Source organism: Dipodomys merriami, unplaced genomic scaffold (assembly GCF_024711535.1).
Source record: "Dipodomys merriami isolate MVZ:Mamm:240054 unplaced genomic scaffold, mDipMer1.0.p SCAF_6, whole genome shotgun sequence".
In the NCBI taxonomy this organism is placed as follows: Eukaryota; Metazoa; Chordata; class Mammalia; order Rodentia; family Heteromyidae; genus Dipodomys; species Dipodomys merriami.
The window spans coordinates 18493669-18518278 of NW_027206179.1; the positions used below are offsets into that span (position 1 = coordinate 18493669).

The following is a 24610-nucleotide window of genomic DNA, read 5'->3' on the forward strand; positions in this document are numbered from 1 at the left end:
ATGTCAAAGCCACATTATTTCTTTAAAAATGTAGCAGGAGATGAATCAGAAGATGATGTGTTTTGGACAATATGGGACCTCCAAGCATCTTGGATCTTTCAAAATGATTGGATGTTGATCTTCTTTATAACTTTCCTAGGAATTATTTTTGAGGTAATACTCATAAACATTTATGCATTCCTCAAGAAGAAACCTGTGCTTCCAGGAAAGAGTGGTTCAGATTCCCAGAAGGTAAGGCCAAATAATGAACTTCCACTTCACTGTTTTTCACAATCACACATAGGAATAATTTGTAGCTGAATGCTGGTGGCTTAGGACCTGGAATCCTAGCTACTCAGGAGGCTGAGATCTGAGGATTGGATTGGGGTTTAAAGCCAGCCCAGGATAGGAAAGTCTATGAGAGTCTTATGTCCAATCATCCACAGTAGAGCCACATGGTAGAACACTAACCTTGAGCAAAAGAGTTAAGGGACAGTGCTCAAACCCCACAATCGACAAATAAAATAATAGAAAATTAACTTTGATATTTGGATTCTCTAACATTTAATTTTCTCCCTTGAAACAGAATGAAGATATTTGCCTTGAAAGCACGGCATTTGGTAAATATCCTATGATTTTTTTTCTTTTACTGTGAAATTTTTCTAGCTTACATTTCTTCTCTGATAATGTGATTTTTTTAATTCCTATTTAGCTCCAAAGAATCCATCAGTTATCCATCCAACTTCAAAAGAAAGGTAAGTGATACAATTCTAAATCCAGTGAGATAGGTCATTTATATTTGCTTGAAAATTATATTTGCTTCTGAATTAGAGAAGGATTTTTCTGAGTACAGTGGAATGTAACTGTTCAACATCATAATTCAGTCTAACATTTAGTTTAAATTGGTGTCAAGTTCTAAGGTGTGTTGAGAGTGTTTGGTATATTATTAAAATTACCTTTCAAGTTGGAAATTATTTTTATAGATGAGGAAAAATAAAGCTTAGAGAAGTTAATGAGTATCTTCTCTAAATATTTTCCTCTACAAATAAAAAAATAGTAACCACTACTCCTTATGGCACAATTAATTTATTACCTACCTTGTATCAAGTCAACACTGAACTAGAGCCTACAAAAGTGACATGAATTTCTCTGAAATCAGAATATAAAATCAGAATCTAAGAACATATAAAAGGCATTTCAGAGATAGGGATTAAATTCCAACATATTCACTAATATTGTTGCTATAATATTGTTGTGGTTTTAGATTGTCTGAAATTAATTCAACTATTCATAATATGAGGATCACATGGATGTGGAGACAGTCACTTAAGATACTCTTTGATCTCAAGAGGTTTATGTTCTTATAGGGAAGAAGTATACATACAGAATGGTTGTCCTGTGTTATGGTGACATAGAGCTAGAAGTATAAGAACATTTACCCAAAAAATAAATAAATAAATAAATTGTTGGGGCTGGGAAGGTAGCTCAGTGGTGGAGCGCTTGCCTTGCATGCCTGAGGCCCTGGGTTCGATTCCTCAACACCACATAAGCAAAAAGAAAAAAGCCGGAAGTGGTGCTGTGGCTCAAGTGGTAGAGCACTAGCCTTGAACTGAAGAGCTGAGGGACAGTGCCCAGGCCCAGAGTACAAGCCTCAGGACTGGACCCCCCCCCCCCCAAAAAAAAAGAACATTTAGACGATTTTTTTTTGGTCATGGAGCTTGAACTGTGGGCCTGGGTGCTATCCCTTAACTCTTCAGCTCAAAGTGAGTGCTCTACCACTTGAGCCACAGAGCTACTTCCACATTTAGGAGATATTTAAACCAGGCAGGGATGTTTAGGATGGCTTTGGGAGAGTGATTAATACAGATGAATTTCCAAGGCTGAATGAAAACCAGAAAAAATTGAGGATAATAAAGGCATTCTAGCACATGAGTAAAGGCAAAGAAATAAGAAACAGTAAGCTAATGTTAAAGAAATTGTAATTATTTCATAATTGCTGGAACATAAACATGGAGTAAGGAAGCGGGGGTAGTGGTTGGAGAATGGTGTCAGGTCATGTAAGACTTTCTGTAACGTGTCAAGATTTAATTGTGGGTTGGATTGGATGTAATTCTGTAGACAGTAGCCACTAAATATGTTTAAGAATAGGAATTTTGTATTTCAGCAAGATTGCTTATTGAAGAATGAATCTGCAAATTACTCAGTGTCAATCTAATTTCTTTCATTTGTCTGGTGAAAAGGGTCTGGTGGTTTTAATATCCTATTGAGTCCTGGCAACTCAAGTTCAAAGGTTTGAGTCTTACAAGGTCTCATGCTCTGGGGGTGCAGGTTGGATGCTGGGAGCAGGAAGCCAGTGCAAACTGGAGTTACTCAGAAATGTAATCAGTGTCTATTCAACTTGATAGGCCAGAAATTGGTGTTTGAGACATTAAAGTAATTCAAAAGCAGAGGATAAACATGAGGAAGTCATAGGAAGAAGTGGGAAAAAACAAGTGTTCCACTTCGGAATCAAGACTCCTACATGTTCCCCTTCTGAGTACCAGCATTCCTGCCGGTGCAGGAGTTCATCCCTTAGGTATTTCTCTGGGACACTAAGGGAAGATACAGTAGCTACCCTCAACTGAAGTTTCACTTCATATAGTTTCAGTTACCAGAGGTCGACAATGGTCTATGAATGTTAACTAGGCAATTCCAGATATAGTCAGTTTATAAGTTTTAAATCGCAGGACATTCCTAGTAGCAGGATGAAATCTTTCCCAGTAGCATGACGAAATCTCGGCCACCCTTTCCAGGGGGTGAATTAGCCCCAGTAATTCATGCGTAGATTCTTCCTGCCAGTCAAATAGTAACTACTATTCTTACTAGATTGATTGTCTCAGCATTGCTCTTACTTTACCTTACAGGAGCTCCAAGAGAAGAGAGTAGTGGTCCTAGTGGTTCATTTATACCAAAAAGAAGTGGTAAAAAGTTTCCTTTTAGAGCTGGACTCAGATGGCTGAGATCTGAGGATGACGCTCGAAGCCAGCCTGGGCAGGAAAGTCTCTTGAGACTCTTATCCCCAATAAACTACTCAGAAAAAGCTGGAAGTGGTACTGAGGCTCAAGTGGTAGAGCCCTGACCTTAAGCACAAGAGACTTAGGGACAGTACCCAGACCCTGAGTTCAAGCCCTAGGACCAGAAAAAAAAAAAGTTTCCTTTTAAAGATTGAAACAAAGATTTTTTTTCAAGGCACACCATTTTAATATGATATACTGATATAATTGTTCTCCGTTATTAGTAGTAGTTAGTCTCTTAGCTAACTAATAGTTAAAATTTCAGGGTGGTTCAATGACAAAGCATGTTCTTTAGTATGCTGAGGGCCATGGGTTCAACCCAGAAACACACTTCTGAGGTGTGTGTGTGTGTGTGTGTGTGTGTGTGTGTGTGTGTGTGTGTGTGTGTGTGTGTGTGTGTGTGTGTGTGTGTTCACTGAGATTGAGGAAAGGGTTAGGTTTTATATATATATATATTTTTTAATTTTTTATTTTTTTGGGTCCGGTCGTGGGGCCTGAACTCTGGGCCTGGGCACTGTCCCTCAGCTCTTCAGCTCAAGGCTAGTGCTCTACCACTTGTCACAGCGCCACTTCCGGCTTTTTTCTTTTTGCTTATGTGGTGCTAGGGAATCGAACCCAGGGCCTCAGTCATGCAAGGCAAGCACTCTACCACTGAGCCACCTTCCCAGCCCCAAAAGGGATAAGTTTTAATGTCTACTCATCTTGTAGATGAAAGTAAGCAGTCAGAAGCTTAGAGCTAGAGGTCACCATTCAGCAATATTGACCAAAGGCCTTCTCTGTGCCAGCCATTGTTTTAGACTCTTGAGGTACACCAGTGAACAAAACAGAGGTTCTTTGTTTTTGTGTGATTGTTTTTGGGGGTGAATAAAATAATAATAAGATAAAAATTACATATTTTTAAAAGGTGACATGTGAGACTAGGAAAACTTGTGCTTGTGAGGCTTAGTCCTAGTAAGCAAAAATAAACAAAAAAAAAAACCCACTGAGTTTACATTAGATTTGCAGGAATGGCTTGTTTCAGGTTTTCCTTATGCTGGGTCATGTCTATTTGTGAACTAATGTGAATATATGATTCCTATGTTACACTGAGCCTAGTCATCTGAAGTAAATTGGGAAATATATATTATTATCACTAATTCAATAAGAAATTTTGATTTGTGAAAATGGACCTTGCTACCAAGGATTATATAGTAAAAGTAACAAAAATGTAGATACAGCCTTGTCTGCTATAGCTGCCATAGTAATTACCTGGCAGGGGAGATACCATGAGCAAAATAACAGACTGGATGGCATAAACCACAGAAACGTATTTGAGGCTGGTAAGTCCAAGGCAAGGTACCAGAGCTTAGGTTTCTCCAACAGCCTTTCCTTTTGGTTTGTAGGTGGGCACTTTCTTGCTGTATATAATCTGTGTGTATGATATATACTGTTGGTTCTGTGTGTGTGTGTGCGCGCACGTGTGTGTGCGTACATGGGCGTGCGTGTGCACGTGTATGTGTGTGTAATTAGATTTGTTTTAGGATAGTTATAGTGACTAGCAAGTCCAACATCTGGAGTTAAGCCTAAGGACCACTTCTGCTTCCTCTTGGGAGGTTGGTCTTTTGTTCTACATGGCCTTCTGCTGATCAGAAGGATTGTACCCATGTTAGGCAGAGCAATCTGCTTTTCTGAGAGTACTGGTATGAATGTTAATCTCCTTCCCTAAACACTCGCACAGAAATATCCATTATTATGTTTGACTGTGTATCTGGGCACTATGGCCTGGCCAAGGTGATATATAAACTTAACCATCACATTATGCATTGCTGATGTTAATTGACCTGAGGACTCATTAAACTGACACTCATTTGAGGTACGTGAGTCCTTTGTTAGGATCATTACTCTACCCCCTTACTTTGACTCCCAAATTGTATTGAGAAGTACTCTCCCAAAATGTACACTTTTCAGTTGATTACAAACCAATATCTGTTAGAGATACTGTCAGTTGTCTACAGAAAGCTATAGTTCATACTACTACTGAACATTCTTTTGATGTGCCTGCTAAATTTCCATAAGATTGTTTTCTTCTGGTAAAAAGTTCATGTAGAGAACAGAAACAAACTGATATTCTTTGTAAAAGAACAGTAATCTTGCCACTTTGACTTTCTTGGTGTTTGTTTTGAACCAAGTTTTAGAGAGCTTAAGACAGATTTTCTCATTCTCTGAAATATATAAATGATCTGCTTCACTAGCTGATGGGTTAATTAAGAAAAAGGAACTAGGTAATTATTCTGTAATATTTTATTTCTATATTGATCTGCTTTTACATATGATATGATTTTTTAACTCTATTGAAACCTTTAAAAAAATAACCCCTAAGTGAAATTTCATTTACACAGCTTTTTATGTTTTAGAAATGACATCTTTTCAGAAAGTACTACTTCAACACTTATATCTGAAGAAAATGAAAGTCACTTTGAAGATCACATTTTATCCTCAGATGAAAAACTATGCTCAGGGACCAGTGAGAGAGATTATCAAGTAAACTGCTTTTGCAAAAGTCGCATGCCATTTCCAGGTGGTGCCAGCTCATCTTTGTCACTGTTTAATTCAGAAGTAAAGGAGAAATTTCAGAACCATAGAGAATATTCAGAAAATAAATATGAACAAAACCATTTTTCTTCAAAGGCATTATTTTCCATAATGAAAACCAACAAAAATAAGAAACCAGAGTTTTCTTCTGATCTTAGTTTATCAAAAACTTCTAAATCCAGCATAGAAGATGAGGATCTCAATGTGGCACCATTCCCTCCTGCCCACTTAGTTCTCTCTAGACACCAAGTTAGACTTCTGGAGGAAAATGTGAGACATCGAATTTCTTTAAAACCCAAATTTATACTACAGACTAAACATCATAGATCTCAGGAGAACTTTGAACATTCTCTTGAAATAGAATCACGAAATTCTTTTCCAGAACAACACGCTATTCAGAATCAAGGGTTTTATGATGCCCGATTTTCTAGTCAAGCCCAACAATTTATTTATAACCAAGAATCAGTCAACGATCAGCCTAATAACCCGGTCAACTATTTTTATCAGCCTCAAGATTTGCCGGTGAAACCATTCTCCAACAGCACCCAAGGCTCCTTCCAGACCCAAGACATGAACAGGAGCCAACATTCCATCAAAGTGCCATGCATTATTGAAATAAGAGATTTACTCAAAGGTGGAGAGGCTAATGAATACTTCGGTGACGCCCAAAATTCTGCTTGTTTTAAAGATTCAAACACTATTAAATGTCCCATCAAGGAGCAAAATACTGGCTTTCAGAATGCTGAATTTTCAGCCTTAAGTCCAAAATCAGTTGCTAAAGATATGCCACAACTGAAGAAGAAAATGCCAAAAGGCCAGGGAAAACTTGCTTCATCTGAATTAAGTCAGTATTCTGTGTATAGCGCAATGCCTTGTATGCCTACCGTTAAAGAGCAGAAAAACAGAAAAAAATCATCATATAATAAATGCAAACTCAGTGTTAAAGTTCCATCTCTGAAAGCAAAGAAAACACCAACTTCATGGGTGTCTCAAATCATAATGTGTCACACTTCAAAAAATAAGAATGAGTTAGGATGGAAACATAACATTGAAAAAGAAGAATTACATCTTATGTCTGTCTCTAAGCTTATTATTCCATACATTGAAAAGCATTCTAGAAAAAATCTAGTGAAAGTCCTGCCAGATGTAATAAAATGTGACTATTTTGTAAAGAAACAAAATAAGTCACCAGATGTAGAGAAAACCAGTTACACGGGAATGTCAGACATTATTGAAAATTTAAAGCAATATGGCAGAGAAAATACAGCACTACAAAATACTTCATCAAAAGTGTTACCTCAATTCGGACACTCTTTCATGATCAATGCTGATAAACTAAAAGCACCTTATTTCTTATTAGCAGAAGTAAACAGGAAAAGCAAAAAACTTCCTGAAGTCCCTATTGAGCAAGCATTTCACCTGGATATTCTAAAGCATGAGATACCTTCCGAAGAAGCTATGTCAGAATCTCGACAGAAATTTACCTCATCTCTAAAAATGAGAACAAACGGAGAAATAAAAATGAAGGAAGATCTACAAAGTGCAGAGAACGGAGAAGAGCTACCAGCTAGTACACCAAACCTACAAGGGGACTTCCCAAAAGAGAATGCACAGAAACGAGAAGATTTACTGAAAATTGTTCTGGAGTTCTCAGATGTCAATTTGCTTATTTCCTTAAGACCCCAAAACCATAAAAGCAGTGAAGAATTACAAGGCATAAAAGTGCAAGCAAATACTGAATGTGTAAATCCAAAGAAAAGTATACCATTGTCTCCCAATATTACAACACAAAATGGTAACCTAACTGAACATGAGGAGCTAGAATTCAACACCAGAAGCAGTATAAAAAATATGCATCACACTAACAGCACATCTGATGCATTTCATGATATCACATATGCTACCATTTCACAAACACCCGATACAGAAATGCATAGCAGGTCAAGCGACAGAAGGGATACATCAACAGTTAGACTTAGTAATTCAGTGTTAAAACAAGATGAACTAGAACATGAAAAGGAAACAGAGAAAGAAAAATGTATTGATGAAAGCCCTATAGTTAAAGAACCACAAGACTGTGACAGAGAGGAAGACAAACAAAGAGCAGTTCCACCACTGTCACAAGACCTCAGGTTCAGCATTGATAAAAAGAGGAACAGTAAATGTGTCAGATTTAACATGGAACCAATCAGTTTAGGAAGCAAGTTGATTCAAGATAAAGAGCAACAAGTGTATCCACAAATTCCTTCTACACAGACTGCTTCAAGGGCTGTTCCAAGCCCTATCACTGATCAATTGCAAGTAGAGAAAATGAAGCAAAACCCATCCAGACCTACCAGCAGAGAAAATGCTATCGATCCTGTATGTCCACTTATGCCAGAGAACTTGCCGACTGGCAAATATTTAATTGAAACAAGAGAGAACTGGGTCCCCTCTGGTGAAAACCTCAGAAAGAAATTAGACAGTCGTATGGCACAAGAGAAGGAAGATTTAGAAAGGGATTTATCTTCAGTTGCCATAGAATCTTTTGAGACCAGAAAAAAATGGTCAAGAACAAAAAATTCACTCATCAGACAAGTGATTAGAAAAGTAAAGAAGCCTCCAATTTCACAGATGCTTTATCTCAATAGATGTGACACTTCTAGCCATAGAAGAAAATTGAGAAATAATGTTGAAATTATCATTAAACAAATGCTGCAAGATAAAAGTTTGTCAGATGCGCTTCTGAATGCTTACCCTCACGTGTCTATTTTGCCTGATACTGGAATGCATACCAGATTAAATGCAGAGAATTACTGTTATATTGAGTTAACACAAGGAAAACCCCAACTTGACAGTGAAGGAAAGCATTTGCATTCCTTTTGTGAGGAAAACACATCCCCAAACACTCTGGAAGCTCGATTACAAGATGAAGTGAAATTGGTAGAAGAAGCTCAACCAAAATTAGCCCCTCGTGATAGTAGGATCTTCAGATATGACTTGGCCACCAAAATGAAAGATATCTATCAAGGTAAAGAAGCAACAGATGAAATGTGCTCTTTAACAGACATCAATACAATTAGCCAGACAGAAACAGAAAAAGGAATAACAAGAGAAACACGATTCATGTCTACACAAGGAAAGCAAGAAGGCAGTATTACTTCAGACGATGTCCAAGAAAGCAACTTTCAAGATGAAGAAGAAAGAGAACAGGAGATGTTATTAAAAGTAATTCCACAGTCCAGCCAACATCTTGAATTCTGTTCGGGTACAGGGAGAGATCTGAACTTTTACGAACCAAAGAGCCAAGTAAGTAGGAAAATTCTGTATGTTCTAGAACAACCTGCAGATCTGGTGCAAGGAGAGGAGCTGAGGAAAAGCATCCAGGCACAAAATGACACAATCGGTACAATAATTGCAAAACTTCCCCCTCTGAAATCAGAGGAATCACTAACTGACGCAATGTTAGTTGGTACAACACCATATGATGCATTGCCGAATGAGAATCATTTGGCAGGTGTACTACACAATTGGAATGGAGAGGAAAAGGTAGAGTTTAGAAGTGACCTACAAACAACTATTCTGGGATCTATGAATCTCTTCAAATATGAGCTACCTGATTCTACTAGACAGAGAAAAACGTTTACTTGTAAAGCCTTAAAAAGCAAGAGTCCCACATGCATAATTATGAAGGTAAAAAAGCCATCAATTTCAAAGATATTTAATATTCCACAATGTGGTTACCGCAAATATCTACCTCCAAAGACCTTAAAATCACAAATTGTTGAATTTTTAACATGCTCCAGAATCCTATCTGATGGATTTTATATGATTGTACTGGAAGCAGAGAAACAAAAAGGATTAGCACAAGAACTACCAGCAGTTTCAGAGTCTTTGACTTTCTCCCCCCATACTACACCTGCACCTAAAATAGATAGAGGCATTTTAGCACTTACGGACAAACGACCTAAAATGAGTTCCAACTGTGTAGCTTTGAAGGCAAAGAAGGCACCAGTCTCCCAAATGTTTAATATCATAGGATGCAGTACACCAAGCTACAGAAGGCCATTAAAATGCAGCTCCAAAACCAAGATCAAACAAGGTAAATTGGTGGGAGATCTATTTCTAAACGCCATCTCCTCTGCCACACCTCAAGCTGAAACAGTGGAAAAGGACCCTCGTTCAAAGGAAGAATTAAGCAGTGTAGCAAGTCTAAAGACTTTATTTCCAAAAGCAGAAGAATCAGAGATTGGCTTAATATTATGTGATGCATCTTGGGATGGAAATCTTAGAAGAAAATGGGATAGTACCATTTCTGAAAAAAAGTCAGAGAATCAAAAGGACTTAACAGCTCTAAAACCTTTAAGTTTTTCCAGTCTTGTGTCAGCTGAATCTAAAAGTGAGAGCTATACATTCGAATGTGTACGCAAAAAATGTAGGAGGCCCAGGCATAAAATGTTGGGAGCAAAACAACAAAGATATCCTACAGGAGGCCATAGAAAGAAAAAGCAACACAAAATTAAGTACCAGGAGGGTGAGAATCAGTGGTATGCAGGTGTTAGAGAGTCATTATTCAGTGCCATGGAATATTCCAGAAGTCCATCATCCAAACTGATGATGGATAAACGATCATTTGATACAACAACAAAAAGGGACAGTCTACCTAAAAAAACTATGAGTAATCGTACGACAGTAGGAAAGGAAAAGGTACAAGAACACATTGCCCCAAGTTGCTTGAGATCTATAGATTTTTTTATATCTTTTTTGTCTAACTCCAAAAGCAAGGGAAACACAAGACAAGTATTGAAAAATGAAATTATAGTGACTCTCAAATGTTTAACTGGGAAGGAAAAGAAGCCATCAGTTTCACAGATACTTAAAACCAATGGACACTTTATCATAAAACATAAGAAGAAATTCCAACTCAATTTAAGAAGCAAAATAAAAGCTATGGGGCAAATTAAAAATGTGACAGACACATTTCTGAATACCACTGACTTCATGTCAGATTTCTCTGACATGACAAGGCAAAATCAATTAAAACCAGAGATAGCTATGAGACAGTCGAGGCATAGTTATCCACAGTTTTCACAAGCCGCATCACCAGTTGAAGGCCGAGCAGAATATTCTGATTCCACGAACAAGGGTGATACTTTCAACCCTTTAAAGGAAGTAAAACTACATAATGGAGAAAGTGGAGGGGAAAAGCAAAAACCATTCATAGAAACTGGTCCTTCCCACACGAGCAACTTAACAGTAAATGTACAGCTCATAAAGGAATCTGAACCTGACAAGTCAGAGGACATGATTTTTGGAGAGCCTTTTTTCTCTGAAAGCCAGATTTGTGAAATGAATCCAGAAATAAACGTAAAATTAGAAAACAACAAAAATGTGCAAGTAACTGTCAAAGTTGGACTCTCAAAGGTGGAAAAATCACGTGTTTGGGCAAAACACAGTGAGCCAACAAATGATGCAGCTTCTAGAAAATATGATAAGAAAAAAATGGACAACTCTGATTTAAAAGAAAATTTTCCATACCATTTGGCAGGAATTGTAGATTCTGTTGACAAGCAGTTATCTGCTTCACAAGAAATTAAAAACTTGGCAGATAACCTAAATATACCCGAAATGTCAAGTGCTAAAGTTATACCTTCACAAGTACAACAACCAACACTTTTATGGTCGCATAATACTGTAGACCATTCTACTGTAACCATTAATAAAAAGCGGAACTCTAAAGCTAGAAGCATAAAAGTAGAGAAAAATAAAGCTGAATTAAATGCCAATGTAATATCAACACCTGCTTCTATGCCTACTCTACAAAATATGAAAACAGAGCAATCATTTAGTATATCGGATACATATGAAAGACCTTCTAAAACCAGAAATGCCATAACCAAAGCAAAAGTTGGAGAGAAAAAGGCATATAAAAAACAGGTTATGTTTAACAGAACTCTACAGAATAGTCAGCCATTTGAGTTTAGAGTAGTACAAATGAGAAACTCCGAAGCACCTTTAATTAATAGAGTATTCCCCAAGAACATTCCTTCTCAGAAAACAGATATTAATTTAATGGGTCAAAATACAGAGTTAAAAGTTGGAGAACAGTTTATTCCAGAGACTGTTCTTTTCTCTGAGATTCATCCTATTCAAAATGAAAAGCAAAATGAATTTAAAACAAATCCCAAAAATCTTGTCCCACATAAGAAACAGCAAGAGTCCTATATCCCAGAAGCTATCTGGAGTTCCACTTGTGCTTACATTACTATGCATCCTAAAATTATAATATCTAAAGATAAGGCAAAAACAGATGATGTGAAAAACCCTCTACCTATCAGACAGAAAAAACGGAAGGCAAAGAAAAGACCAGTTTCTCAGTGGCTTGGATTTGGTACTGGAAGCAATAAAAAAGGACGAAGAGTTAGCACACAGCAGCCAAAGGCAGTTCTACTGAGTAAAATTGTAGCAAATCTAGTTCTTGAAGGTCATTTTGACTCTGGATGCCTTAGGTCTCAGTATAAAACACTTGCAGAAATGAAAATGAAGCAAGATAAGTTGAAAGAGGGGGAAAACATCCTCTTACATCTAAAGATGGATAAACTACTAAATGAAAGGCCTACGTCGTCCTCAGGATGTGTCAATGTATCCAGAATCATTGAAAAACTGGAAGAAAATGTTGGTCACCAAGACATTTTAGCAGACATTCTCCAATGCTGTATACAACCATTACAAACTGGGTCACGACAATCAAAAGCGCTTCATCATGACAGGTTAGATTTACAAAGAAAGGTGCACTCTGAACCTGTTTCACAGAAAGATGGAACCAGTCACATTCTGGGATCCATATCATCTCCCCTACTGGGTCGAACTCACACTAGAAAGCCAAAGGAAGAAGTGAAAGGAAAAAGCATACATCAAGATGCAAAATTCTTTAGCCTGCAAGTAAATGAAGCATCCTATAGTTCAAGTATACAGCACATGCCCCAAAATATAGAGACACTACTCTTGCATATTAAAAAACAAGAGAAGAGGAAGAAAAATATTAGAAAATATAAAAGACTTGAAACAACCATGGGCCTGAAAATAACAGGGAATCCTGATGCAGAACAGTTTATCAGCAAGTACAAGAACACTGGCATACTCAAGCAAAAAGACAGACCAGGATTGGATATGAGTGTAGGTACATTGTGGACAGGGCAGAAGCCATGCCCTGTGGACAGCACATGCCACCATGATACAGGAAGAGCTGCTGTCAGGTCAGGTCCTCTGTACCCCCAAAAGACAAAAATGAAAGTGAGGAAACTCCCTGTGTTCCAGCTGCTTTATGTTACAGGATATGGAACCCGAAGCAACAAGAAGGAACCAAGAGGTAACATTAAGGAAGAGAAGGATGAATCACAGCAAGGGAAAACAGTGACAGATTTCCTGCTGAATGATGTTTGCAACTGTGGTCAGCTTTCGTGTCAGGTTACAGCGGTTACAGAAGTAAAAGGGGAAAAGGACACACCACAAAAGGCAGCACATGTTGTTCCACAGCTAAACCTGAAGACATCACTCAGTGAAAAGAAAAGGTCATCTACGCAGATCATTGATAAGAGTGCTAGACCAGGCACCCTCAGGAAACTAGAGCAATATGACTCAGATCAAAAAGAACTCCAGGTTATTTCATTAGACATTTTCCCACGATGTAGAGATTACATAATGATTAGCCCACAAATAGAGAAACCTTTCCATGTGAAATCAAAAGTTGATTTAGAGAGAGATGTAGTATATAGTGGTATATTTCCAAAGAAGATGGAAATCAATGGCAAGATCCGTGATACCACAAGAATTAGAACAAATGCAGAACTCACTAGGGAACCTCTTCATTTAGAAAACATAGGCGAGGTACCTAAGGAAGGAGAAATGTATATTAGCAGAAAAAATATTTCAAATCTATTGGGAAGAGAAGGATTAAATGACACTGGTCTCTTCCTAAATTCCAAAGACCAGAAATCTCTAGGGGATCTGCACGGAACATGTCCAGATTGGAGAGAACATGCAAAACCAGCTAGCAATCCTAAAAGTGTTCTAGATTCTGTACCTTGCTCCACTAGGAGCCCTCTCCATTTAAAACAGACACCGAATATGACAAGAGAAAGAAGGGATAATATCTCTATAAATGTCAATGTGAATCCATGCCGTGAAGAACAATCCGTGTTAACTGCTATTCCAATCAATTCAAAAAGATGGAAAATGGACTTTTCAGAAAAACCGAGGGTAAAGCAACTGGACATTTGTAACCAGACGAAAGAAAAAATTCTGGAATCCATTTTCTCATGTGTGTTTCATCAGTTCCATACTACAAATCCAAAGAGACAAGTCCCAGCAGAAGTGATGTTAAATTCATCTGCTTTAGAGAAAGCATCAAATGAAGCCAGTATTCCAGCAGATTCTTCTCCATGTACCAGAGGGATTAATGCACATATTAGAGGGAGAAAAGAACATCAAGAAAGTACATCCGAGGCTCTTCCAACATGGGCTTCGAGCTCTCTGATAGATACATATCAGATTGCTTCGTCACAACTAACCAAATCACTAAAGCCAACAAACAGTCAACAATACACTTTAAATACAGGAAAGAAGAAACAGAAAGAAAAACATAGAAATGATCATCTTCCAAAGCCTACATCTCACTCCAAAACAGATCTACTTCAAATGACACATGACTATTCAACTCCACAGACCAGAATACCACTAAGAAAAATGGATGTGATAGATGAATATACTCAGCAAAGAAAAAACAGACAGAGTCAATGTCACCTGCCCATTTCCTATGAAAGCATCAAGGAGAATACATCACACTCTGAAAATTATCCCTGTCATTGGCCACATTTAATGCCATGGCTGAAGGGAGTGTTATCTGAAGAAGGTCCTGTTTCAAGCAGGAAAAAAGGACTGGACTTGTGTTTTAAAAATCAAACAAGTATAGAATGCTTTGTCTCACCAATAGCTCCAAGGCAAATGAACAGACAAAATGCAGTGCTGCCTTTAGAAGCATGCGGTAAAACCATAAAATATTGGAATCCTTTATTCTCTAAAGGAAATCAGTCATCAGATAAACCACAGGTCATTGAGACCATATTAAATAGTAACTCACCCAAGATAAGAGTTACAAAGAAAGGAGACTTACATAAGGCCAAAGAAAAGCAAATAGAAGCATATGTGCCTCGCATACTTTTACATTTTCTCTCAATCTGTATACATCTTTGGCATGAAAATAAGAGACAGAACGGTGGCCTAAAAGAGGGAGTTATGAAAGGTATACAATGGCCTGAAAGTAAAGCCCTAAAATCTGTATTTTCAGATACATTTGGTGCCACTGACTGTGATATCCCAAGCGGCGATGGACTAGAAATGCAATGTAATGTCAAAGATAAAACCATAACCATAAAAGAGAGACATGGTGATCAAGATTGGATTGTCACAAAAATAGGTGAGCCCATCCCTCCTTTACCTGACTTCAAATCAGATAAAGAGTCAACTGATGTGATTATCTCCAATAGGATAAAAAGAAAAAAACAAGAAGAGAATGGTGCAAAGGCAGTAGAAATGAAAGGAATAAGGGACTCTGGCATTATTTCAATGACAGAGAAATCCTCACTATCGCACGTAATCGGAGGAAATGAATTACCTTTGTTATTTAATATTGTGAAACAAGAGAAAAAGGTACAGCTAGGTGAAGGTAAATTGGATGTGAAACTGACAAACACTTGCACTTTCTTACCATCTCCGTGCCATGCTAATTTGAGTTCAACAATAAAAGAAAGACAGAATAAATCAAAAATAGTTAGGCGTGACCTGCCACCACTGATGTCCCAGACATCATCAAAAGTCAGAGAAGTATCATTTTCAGAGTCGGCCAATCAAAATAATTTAAAGAATGTAATAGAAGTAAAATGTCTGCCACAGAGGAAGAAAAAATGTAAAGAAAATACAGTCAATGTAAAAGATATAAAGGACCTCGTATGTAAGACTCTAACAAGGAAAGAGTCACCTTTTAAACACTTACTACATGGAAAGGAACCACGGCTGAACTACAAAAAACAACATAAGATAGTTCAAGAGAATAAAAATAGTCCAAGTACAGTTCAGAATAAACTGCGAGATTGCGTTCCCTCTTCACCTCGCTTGGAGTGGGATACTAAAATAAATAAAAATTACAAGCAAGGAATAACAAGATTCCATCCTCCATCATCGACACTCCAGGGATTGTCAGGTACAATAAGAACATATAAGGAGCCAACAGATACTGTTTTAAGCAGCATGAAAAGAGCAAAATGTTTGCCACAGAAAGATAGAGTCGAAATAGCTCCTGAAGAAATAATACAGTCTGAAAGGATAACTGTGGAGAAGAAGCAATCTTCAGTAGTGTATAAATTACAGTTGAATACTGAAAAAGAAGAGAAAAGGATGCAGGTTGATGAACAAGGAGAGAGTCTGAGTGAATTTTCCATCTCTCTTCCACTTTATTCTGAAGTCAACACAAAAGTAAAAGGAGAAGAAGCTATGCAAATGAAGGCAAAATCATGCCTTCTACAGCCAAAGCTTCAGGGGTCATCAGCTAGAGATGAAATAACATGTACACTCTCTGCATCTAGTCCTATTGCAAACAGTGTAATAGATGCCATGGAAAAAATAATTTACAAAGAAAGGGAGGATGTAAAAGTGGAAGAAGTCGTTCCTTTGAAGAAAATGGAATCATCACGCTTACAGGAAATTCAGCAAGACAAAAAAGATCAAGAGAAACAGCAACAAAATGTGGTTCTAACCAATTCCCATGATTGGATACCTTCTTCTCACTTAAAACTGATTTTGAAGATAGAAAAAACTAACCATGGAACTGAAGCAATGAAGTATTCTCTTCCAGAACTAACATGCAAGATATTATCTGATGAAGTGAGAAAAGCAAGTAAAAAATCTATCAAGGGTAAGATCACAAGCACCGAAAACATAAAAGAATATGTACTACAAAAAGAAGAGGATAAAATAAAAATATTAGCCAAGAGAGGCATAGTATATCCAAAAGATAAAGATTTGAAAGGAAATAAAGAGCAAGGGAAAATGGATCCACAAGGCAAAACACAAGGAAAAACTGATGGAGAAGGCATCAAAGAAAAGAAACAGGATGGCGAAGATCAAGAGGAAATGGAGGGAGAAGGCAGAGAGCAAGGGAAAGTGGATCAAGACAATCAAGTGCGAGGGAAAATGGATCTACAAGGCCATGAGCAAGAGAAAATAAATGGAGAGGGTAAAGAACAAGAGGAATGGAATCAAGAAGATAAAGATCAAGGGAAAGTGAATCCAGAAAGTAAGAAAGGACAAAAGCAGACAGATCCAGAGGGCAAGCCGCAAGGGAAAGCAGATGCAGAAGGTCAGGGATCTGGGAAAAGAGGCCCAGAAGGTGAAAATACAGAGGTAGTTATGCATGCACATTTTCATCTTGCACCTTCCCAAATGGATTGTGAATTAGACACAAGCATGAAAGGAGGAGAAGATGTACAAGGAATATTAGGATGTGCTGTTTCACAACTACATCACCAGAAATTGTGTGGTGCAGGCCAGGTGGCACCCGAAATGTCCATTGGGTATGGCAAGTCAAATGACACCAGCACAACACAAGAGCACCAGCCACAGAAAGGGAAAATGGTGCGTATAAAGTATGGAAGGCACTCTGCAGGCACGATTTCCAAGGCAAATCAGTTCCTACTGCCACACGTGCCTCTTATTGCTAGGCACGGTGGCCGTCCACCCAGCAAAAAGACAAATGTCAATGAAAACTTGGGACGTGTGCCAAAGAGAAAAAGTAAACAAGGTGAAGTTCTGACCTTACCTTCTATTCCCTGCAGTAAACCAGACAAAGGAAATAAAGCAAGGGAAGACAAAAGAGAACTAACAAAATCCATTCTCCCCTGTACACGGAACATAGAATCGTTGAGTTTAGAGAAACTAAAGTATATTGTGTCACCTTTGATTGACACCTTGGGCAATTCAAAAAGAACAGAAAACCCAATAGAAAAAATACAAGGAGAAATGGAGCCAGGAATAATAAAAAGCTGCTTATCACATCTTGTGCTCCAGAAATTATTGCCTGCAAGACAAACGGCATCTACAAAGACCATTGCTAGACAAAAGAGAAACGAAAAAACATCACTTCCACTAGAAGAAGACAGAGTACAAACTTTAGCTAGAAATGACTTGATACATCCCGATGGCACACTTTCCCAGAAAAATACATCGACATCTCCTTTTATGTCTATCAGTCAGTACAGTATTCTGAGCAAGAGAAAGGAACCACCAAAGAGCAGTAAAGAAAGAGAAGGTCAAATGCAGGAAGAAACAAGAGCTTCTAATGTGGGTCTGAACAAAACTGATTCTTCTCTGTCATGTCCTTTGCAAGTAAAACTTCCTGGGTCATCATGTAAGGAAGTCTCGTATGCAGATGTAAACCAAAGTATTAGTTCACAAAGTCTAATAGTAAAAGTAAATCCACAAAGGCTATGTGAAGAGGCAAAGGACAGGCTGGAAACAGAAGGCACAAAGTGTGACATACTCTGTCAAAGAACAACTCTGAGAGTAAAGATACCCCCATCTGCACATATATTTCATAGAAAGATAGTACCTTTGAGTATTAAGGAGCAAAGAAAAGAAGTTCAAGAGGCTAACAGTAAACCTAGAATGGTTCTAAATAAATCTTCTTCCTTACCTTCTTTGTCTTGCTTTAAATGGGATACCAATGTAAATGAAAGGGAGTGTCTGCGAGAAAGAACACAGTTCTTCTTTCCATCACTAACAATTCAGGATGCTGAGTCCATGGACACATTAGATGGCAACAGAAAAGAACTGCTACAGCCCGTAACACAGGAAGAAGAAAAAGAGACCCTCCAAATAGACGTGAAAGACCTTTTGGATCCAACAATAAGGAAGTTGTTATATTCACATATGCTCAGAACTGAAGAGTTGCAAAGGAAAATCAAAGAACAAAAAAGAAAGATGCAGGAACATAAGAATGCATTCATTTCCATTCTGGAAGACAGAATGAAAAAATCATCTTTCACACAATTTCAGTCCAAGAAATCATCAGATAGAGTTAGAATAGCATGTCCAGAAACCATCCATGATGGAGATCTTGCAAATGATTTACAAGAAAAGAATAGAGAAAAAGTTGTAAGAACGAACAGTGTAGCGGTCACCACAGATACGTATTTAAAGACAAAGAAATCCCCTATTTTAAAAACATGCAATTTCAGCAGCCTTCAGGGGAAAACTAAAGAGCAAGAGAGAAAGACGCAAGAAGGCAAAAGGGAGCCAAATTTGACACCAACTAAGATCTCTACTGCTGGATGTTATCTACCTCTGCTTAGCATGTGTGTGGGAGCGGGAATGGAAGAAAAAAGAAGACTAATGTCAAGAAGCTCCTCTCTGCCCACAGCAAAGGACCTGAAACCAACTGGACATGATGACAACATGTATTTAAAGCCAGTTACTGGTGATGTTCTAATCAATCTACAATGTAGAAAACAACATATGCTACAGAATAAGGAAGAAGATGAGGGTCAAATAGGAGATATTCCAGTATCCCCCAAATATCAAGAAATGAAGGGACAAAAATGCAAAGATGAACCACGTATGGGTCTTACCAAGCCTGCCACTTCATTACTGTGTCTGCCTCAGCTCCAATTACAGAAAAACATAGAATTAGGTGATGGAATGCTAAGACTTACAAGATCCTTGCTGAGAATATTAGAAACAGGAGAAGCAACGCTTTGGGAGACGGCTGGAGGAGATAGTATGAAAGAGATTGCCAATCAACACATGTTTCAGAAAGGAAAGACAGACAGAAAAGAGACCATAAAGAAGAGATGCCCAGATATAATTATGAAGGGAAAGAAATCACTTCCTTCCTATAAGCTCCATAGAACAGAACTGCATATAGATATCAAAGGGCACAAGGGAAATGAACAAGAAGAACAAGATGAACCACAAGTTCTGATTCTAAGAAAAAATCATCCTTCTAAATCTTCTTTACCTAACCTTAAGCGAGATGAAAGTTTACAAGTAGATGAAGAAAAGATTGGAAGCAAAATGTCTCTACTTCCATTAATAGTTAAAGCATTCTCTAATGTGGAGAAAATAGCAGACACAGAGCCTGTGTATGGTGATGCCAGAAAAGGCAAACCATATAGGACCCCAAAAGAAGGAGGATTTGAAATGACGACCACAGACATGACAATCAGGGTACATTGCAAAGGGCCTGCAAGTTCACCAATTCCACATATCCTTAATACAAAAGGATTCGCCCTGAATATGAAGGTACGGGAGAAAAAAGTGCACGATCATAAGGGTGAACCACGTGTGATTCTGTCAAAGACTTTCCTTTACACACCGTCAGCATGTCTCTGTACTCTGGAGTCAGGGGACAAAATAGACAAAGACGTGAGTGGGATCTCAGGAGCCTGTTTTCCACAGCTACATCTCCAGGAATCATCAGACATCATGGAAACAGCCAATAGAGAGTTAATTGATGGTAATAATAAAAACGTTAAAAAATCAGCACAGAAAGAGAGAGAGAAGCAGTGTAGCTCAGACTTCATGGTCAATGCCCAGCAAAGGAGTGAACCTTCAAAAGTTAGATCAGAAAAGGATGAGAAAATGTATTTCACTGGATTTGGTACTATCAGACACAGGAAACTGCTGGAATTGCACTTGATGGCTCAACAGGAGAATGAACCTGAAAAATATAAGAAAGAACACGGAGCTGCCTTTAACTCCTACCCCGCAACTGGAAACCTGAAAAGACAAATTGACGTTAGCAATCATTCTAGCCAAAAGAGAAGTGGTAAGGTTCCTATGGCGCTGCCAAGGCAGACAGCCAAGCCAATGTGTGTCACCTTTGGCACCCCTGTAAGTTTAAAAGGATTTTCTGTGGCAGAGAGAGAGACCCACCAACAGGAGACTGTATCCAAAGTATCTCCAGAATCCGTGGATTCATTAAAATTGTATAACCCAAAGAAAGATGGACAAGGGAGTGATAAAATAATCAAAATGTTTTCTCCCCAAAAGTTAGGATCGCTTGAAAAAATGAATACCACCAAGTTGATTACCCCACAAAAACTAGAAAAGCAAGATACCATTATGGAAAAGCAAATAATGTTGCATTCCAAAAGTGGTCACAAGACTAGGTCAAACTCTACCCTTTCTGTTAACTTTCCATCTCGGGATAGGAAACAGGAGACGACATTGGAGATAGATGTGGACAGGAAAACTACATTGTACACCAGTCTACCAATACTGCCAGGCGTACACATGCAGATCACAGAATTTAATGCCCTAAGAAGAAAAGAAGATCTGACACTGCTTGGTCCAGAACAGGGAGCACGTGTTCTGGAATTCCTTCAGAAGTCCCTTAAACCACTCTGGACTTGTCTGCTTCAGTCTGAACACCTAGAGGAAATAAAGAAGGAAACGAACAAGATCACCTCTGTCAATCTGGAACAGCAAAAACAAATTGAGACTCAAGTAATCACTCATACGGAGAACAACTGCCCAGGCCAGCAAACACAAGAAAAGGAGCAAGAATTGTCTGGCATAAAACAAAACCACCAACTTCAAGAATCACTTCAAAGAAATGTTGTGGATTCCTTTTGTGCGTCCATCCCTCTTTCCCTTAAAAGACAGAACATAAGACCCACAAGTCTGAAAACAGAGCCGAGGCCCAGTAAGAAAATTGCAAGTTTTGGTTTCACTAGACACAGTCCTCCTATAAATAAAATAGAATATACCTTCAAAAGAACACAGAATACGATTTTATGGAATAAAAATAGTCCAAGAATTGTTATCAGAAACCTTTCCATTTCCATGAGACCACCTCATACAAAAGAACTGGAGACAAACCTAGGAAGTGAACAGAGACCTTGCCTTTCTAAGTTCAAGGAGAAATCAGCGAACACAAGTAAAATCAAGAGGGAAACCTTTACGGTTGTAAAAGAAAAACTGAATACTACCAATACAATCCCACAATATTCCCAGCCTTTTGTGGTGAATGAACCACAAACACAGCCACTTCCTCAAATCAAAGCAGAAGCCAACCTTAAAAGCGAAAGAAGTCAAAACAAATTAACTCCCGGTACGGGAGAAAAGATTGCTCCGGGGCAAGGTGACAGGATTATTAAAAAACTCAACTTGCATATCATCGAGCAGGAAGACAAGATACCAAAATGTATTCTCATGCACACAGAGTGTCCCTTTACATTTGAAGATCAAAAGACAATTGCAGAAGCCCATCTGAAAAGGACCAGGCGTGTGACTATTGGAGAAGAACCACAGTGTGGCCCTCAGCTGCTCAAAACCAGAGAGTACACCTTGCTTCCCCAAGAAAGAGACCCAGGCCGACCCAGCTGTGGTTCCACACGAGACATTCAGCGGCAAGAAGCTATTCCAGGGACCGTGCCTCGAATTCAAAACGAGGAAGTCAAAACACTTGCAGATGGTGCAGGTGCAGAGCATTCGTTTCCAATTTGTGAAGCAATTAAAACCCCCTGTGACTCCCATGTCAGAACTAGGATCCAACACAAAGTTTCTTCCGACAGACTGGGGAAACTCCAAGACTATGAGCCTGCTGACACGACATCGCTGCCATCTCCAGAGAGTTCGCCGGCCTGGCCAACCATCCCCGATTCCAAACCCAAAGCCATTTTGCAATATTTTACTCCCGAAGAAAAAAACAAGCTCGCCAATTACCTTGATTCAAAAGTTCTGGAAATAAAATGCAATCTGATGCCAGAGAGAGCAAAAGCCTCCTTCCAGAAACTTAGCTTTTATTCTAAAGGGGATATTTTAGAAGATAACAGCTGGAAACTCGATCTAAGACAGAAGAATTTGAATTTTAGGTCCCCAGAAAGGGTTGAGGCTGTTGAACTTAACTTAGAAGAAAATTACCCAAAAGACTATCCTCTTCAAAGCTGTGTGGAGACGCCGATTGCTCGTGCTAAGTGTGATGATCGACAGCCCATCCCAATGCCACGGACTATTCCACAGCCAGACAGTGGAACATCGTCCAAAGTGTCAGCTCGGGATCCTCCAGGGACTCATATTCTCCAGAGCTATTCAGCAAAACAAAGAGATAAACTCCTTATGCACCTTTCTATGAAAACCCTGGAAATACAGATGAAAGCCCTGTCCAGAATTGTAAGAGAATCTTGTGAGATGGCCAATGCCCAGGACAGAAAGAACCCTTCCCCCAGCCGCTGTCTGCACTCTGCTGTCAAAGCGCCAAAGCGGAAAAACAGAATTTTATTACTGTTTGAGGAAAAATCTCTTCATCAAATAGACCTGGATTTACAGTACAAATACCTCCGCTTTCACCTGGGGCTTTCCGTTGAAAGTACGTTCCGAAAGCCAAATGTTCTTCCCCATCGTCCTCTGAACATGCCCATGATTTCACCACGTAAACAAGGAGATGAGAGCAGAGAGCGTGGTGCTCTTTCCTCCGATCCACCGAGGTTAGAGCCACGGATTCCTTTCGACAAGACAAGTCTCCAGGAGAATCCATTACTCTTCACAAAAGCCCCGGAGCCGGTGAAAGCGTGTGCTCTTCCAACCCGGCTACGTGAGGTGCTGCAGAAAGACACTAGAGCCCCTTCCCAGTTAAGACCCTGCGTGACCCCAGAGAAAGACAAGCGCTATAGTGTACGCTTTCTAGAACCGAATACCCAGAAACCTCTCCATGTAAGAATTCAGGCAAACGCTAGTGGTTTGGAGGATTCCCATTCAGCACAGATTTCTAATGACTTCTCTCATCAGATGAGCACCGAGAGTTCAGCTACCTTGGGGAAATGCCCGACTTCTGAGGGAAGTGAGGATGAGGAGTGTACGATTTTAGCTGGCAGTTTACCCAAGGCTTCCCAGAACATTATATTCGAATTACAGAAAGACGTTCCTTTGGGAGATCTCTGCAAGAGGAAAGAAGCGGCTTATTTGAAGCCATTGTACAGCAAAGTTTCAGGGGACCATCATGAGACGGCTTCTAGAAAACACACCTTAATAATGTCCCCACCTCCTGTTGGATCTCACAAAAGCGGGAAGTACAGAGCATCCTCTAAACGTCTATATCCGGACAGCTTGTGTCGGAATTCACCAAACGCTGTGGAAGTTCACTCCGTGCCATCTGTATCATGTAATGAAGAGAAACCTCCATGGACGGCATTGAGCACAGCAAATCCCTCTTCCACTTCCTCCTCGGAATCAAATATTCCGTTACATCCTGGAAAAAAACACCACATGCATCCAGAAAGCAAAGGAAGAAAGAAGACCACATTTGACGTATTTCGAAAGCACAGTGACCCCCATCAGCCCCCTAGTATAGAGAAACAGGTAAGAAGGAAGGAAGTCCATGATTATGAGTCAGAAAGACTGACCTCTTCCCAAAGCAAAGATGGACCAGCAACAAAACTTCATCACAGGGACATCAACTTCAGTTCAGAGAAACTACAGCAACCCTTTTTCTACGCGTGTATGCCTGCAGACACATTAGAGGTTGTACCCCAGACTGTTCGCTGGACTATTCCCTCAAGAACCTTAAGGAAGAGAAACTTCAAAGTGCCCCTGGTGGCAAAGATTACGAATTCCTGGAAGATGTGGGGTTCACCAAGATAGTTGTTGGGGTCCTTAAAGTGCATTTCTTCAAAGCTAATATTATCATGTATACATTCCCTTACACCGGAATGCTGGTTGCTATGGTAATGGAAAATAAAGATGGCTATCTAATAGTTGGCTCATGGAGTGTTTCCTCGGTGGATATGTGTGTTATTTCAGAAATCAAATTGTGCAGTTGTGAGGGAGGCCAGGATGAGTGAGAAGATGGCTTTGGCTTGGCACTTTCCAGACTGAGCCCTCCTTTTCACTGCTGCAGTCACCTGGTCATAGAAGAGCATCCTACAGGCGCTCAACCACCAAGGGTCAGGATGAGGAGTTGTAAACTACCTGAGATG

General features: G+C 39.1%; 1 protein-coding gene across 1 annotated transcript; it reads left to right on the plus strand.

Annotated features, from left to right (window-relative positions):
- On the plus strand, nucleotides 1-24367 carry Ccdc168 (coiled-coil domain containing 168). Its single transcript, XM_070002650.1, has 4 exons — nucleotides 1-231; nucleotides 566-599; nucleotides 692-734; nucleotides 5426-24367. The coding sequence occupies exons 1-4, from the start codon at nucleotides 1-3 to the stop codon at nucleotides 24273-24275; spliced, it is 19158 nt and encodes a 6385-aa protein (XP_069858751.1). The 3' UTR covers nucleotides 24276-24367.
- Nucleotides 24368-24610: the final 243 nt, after the last annotated feature.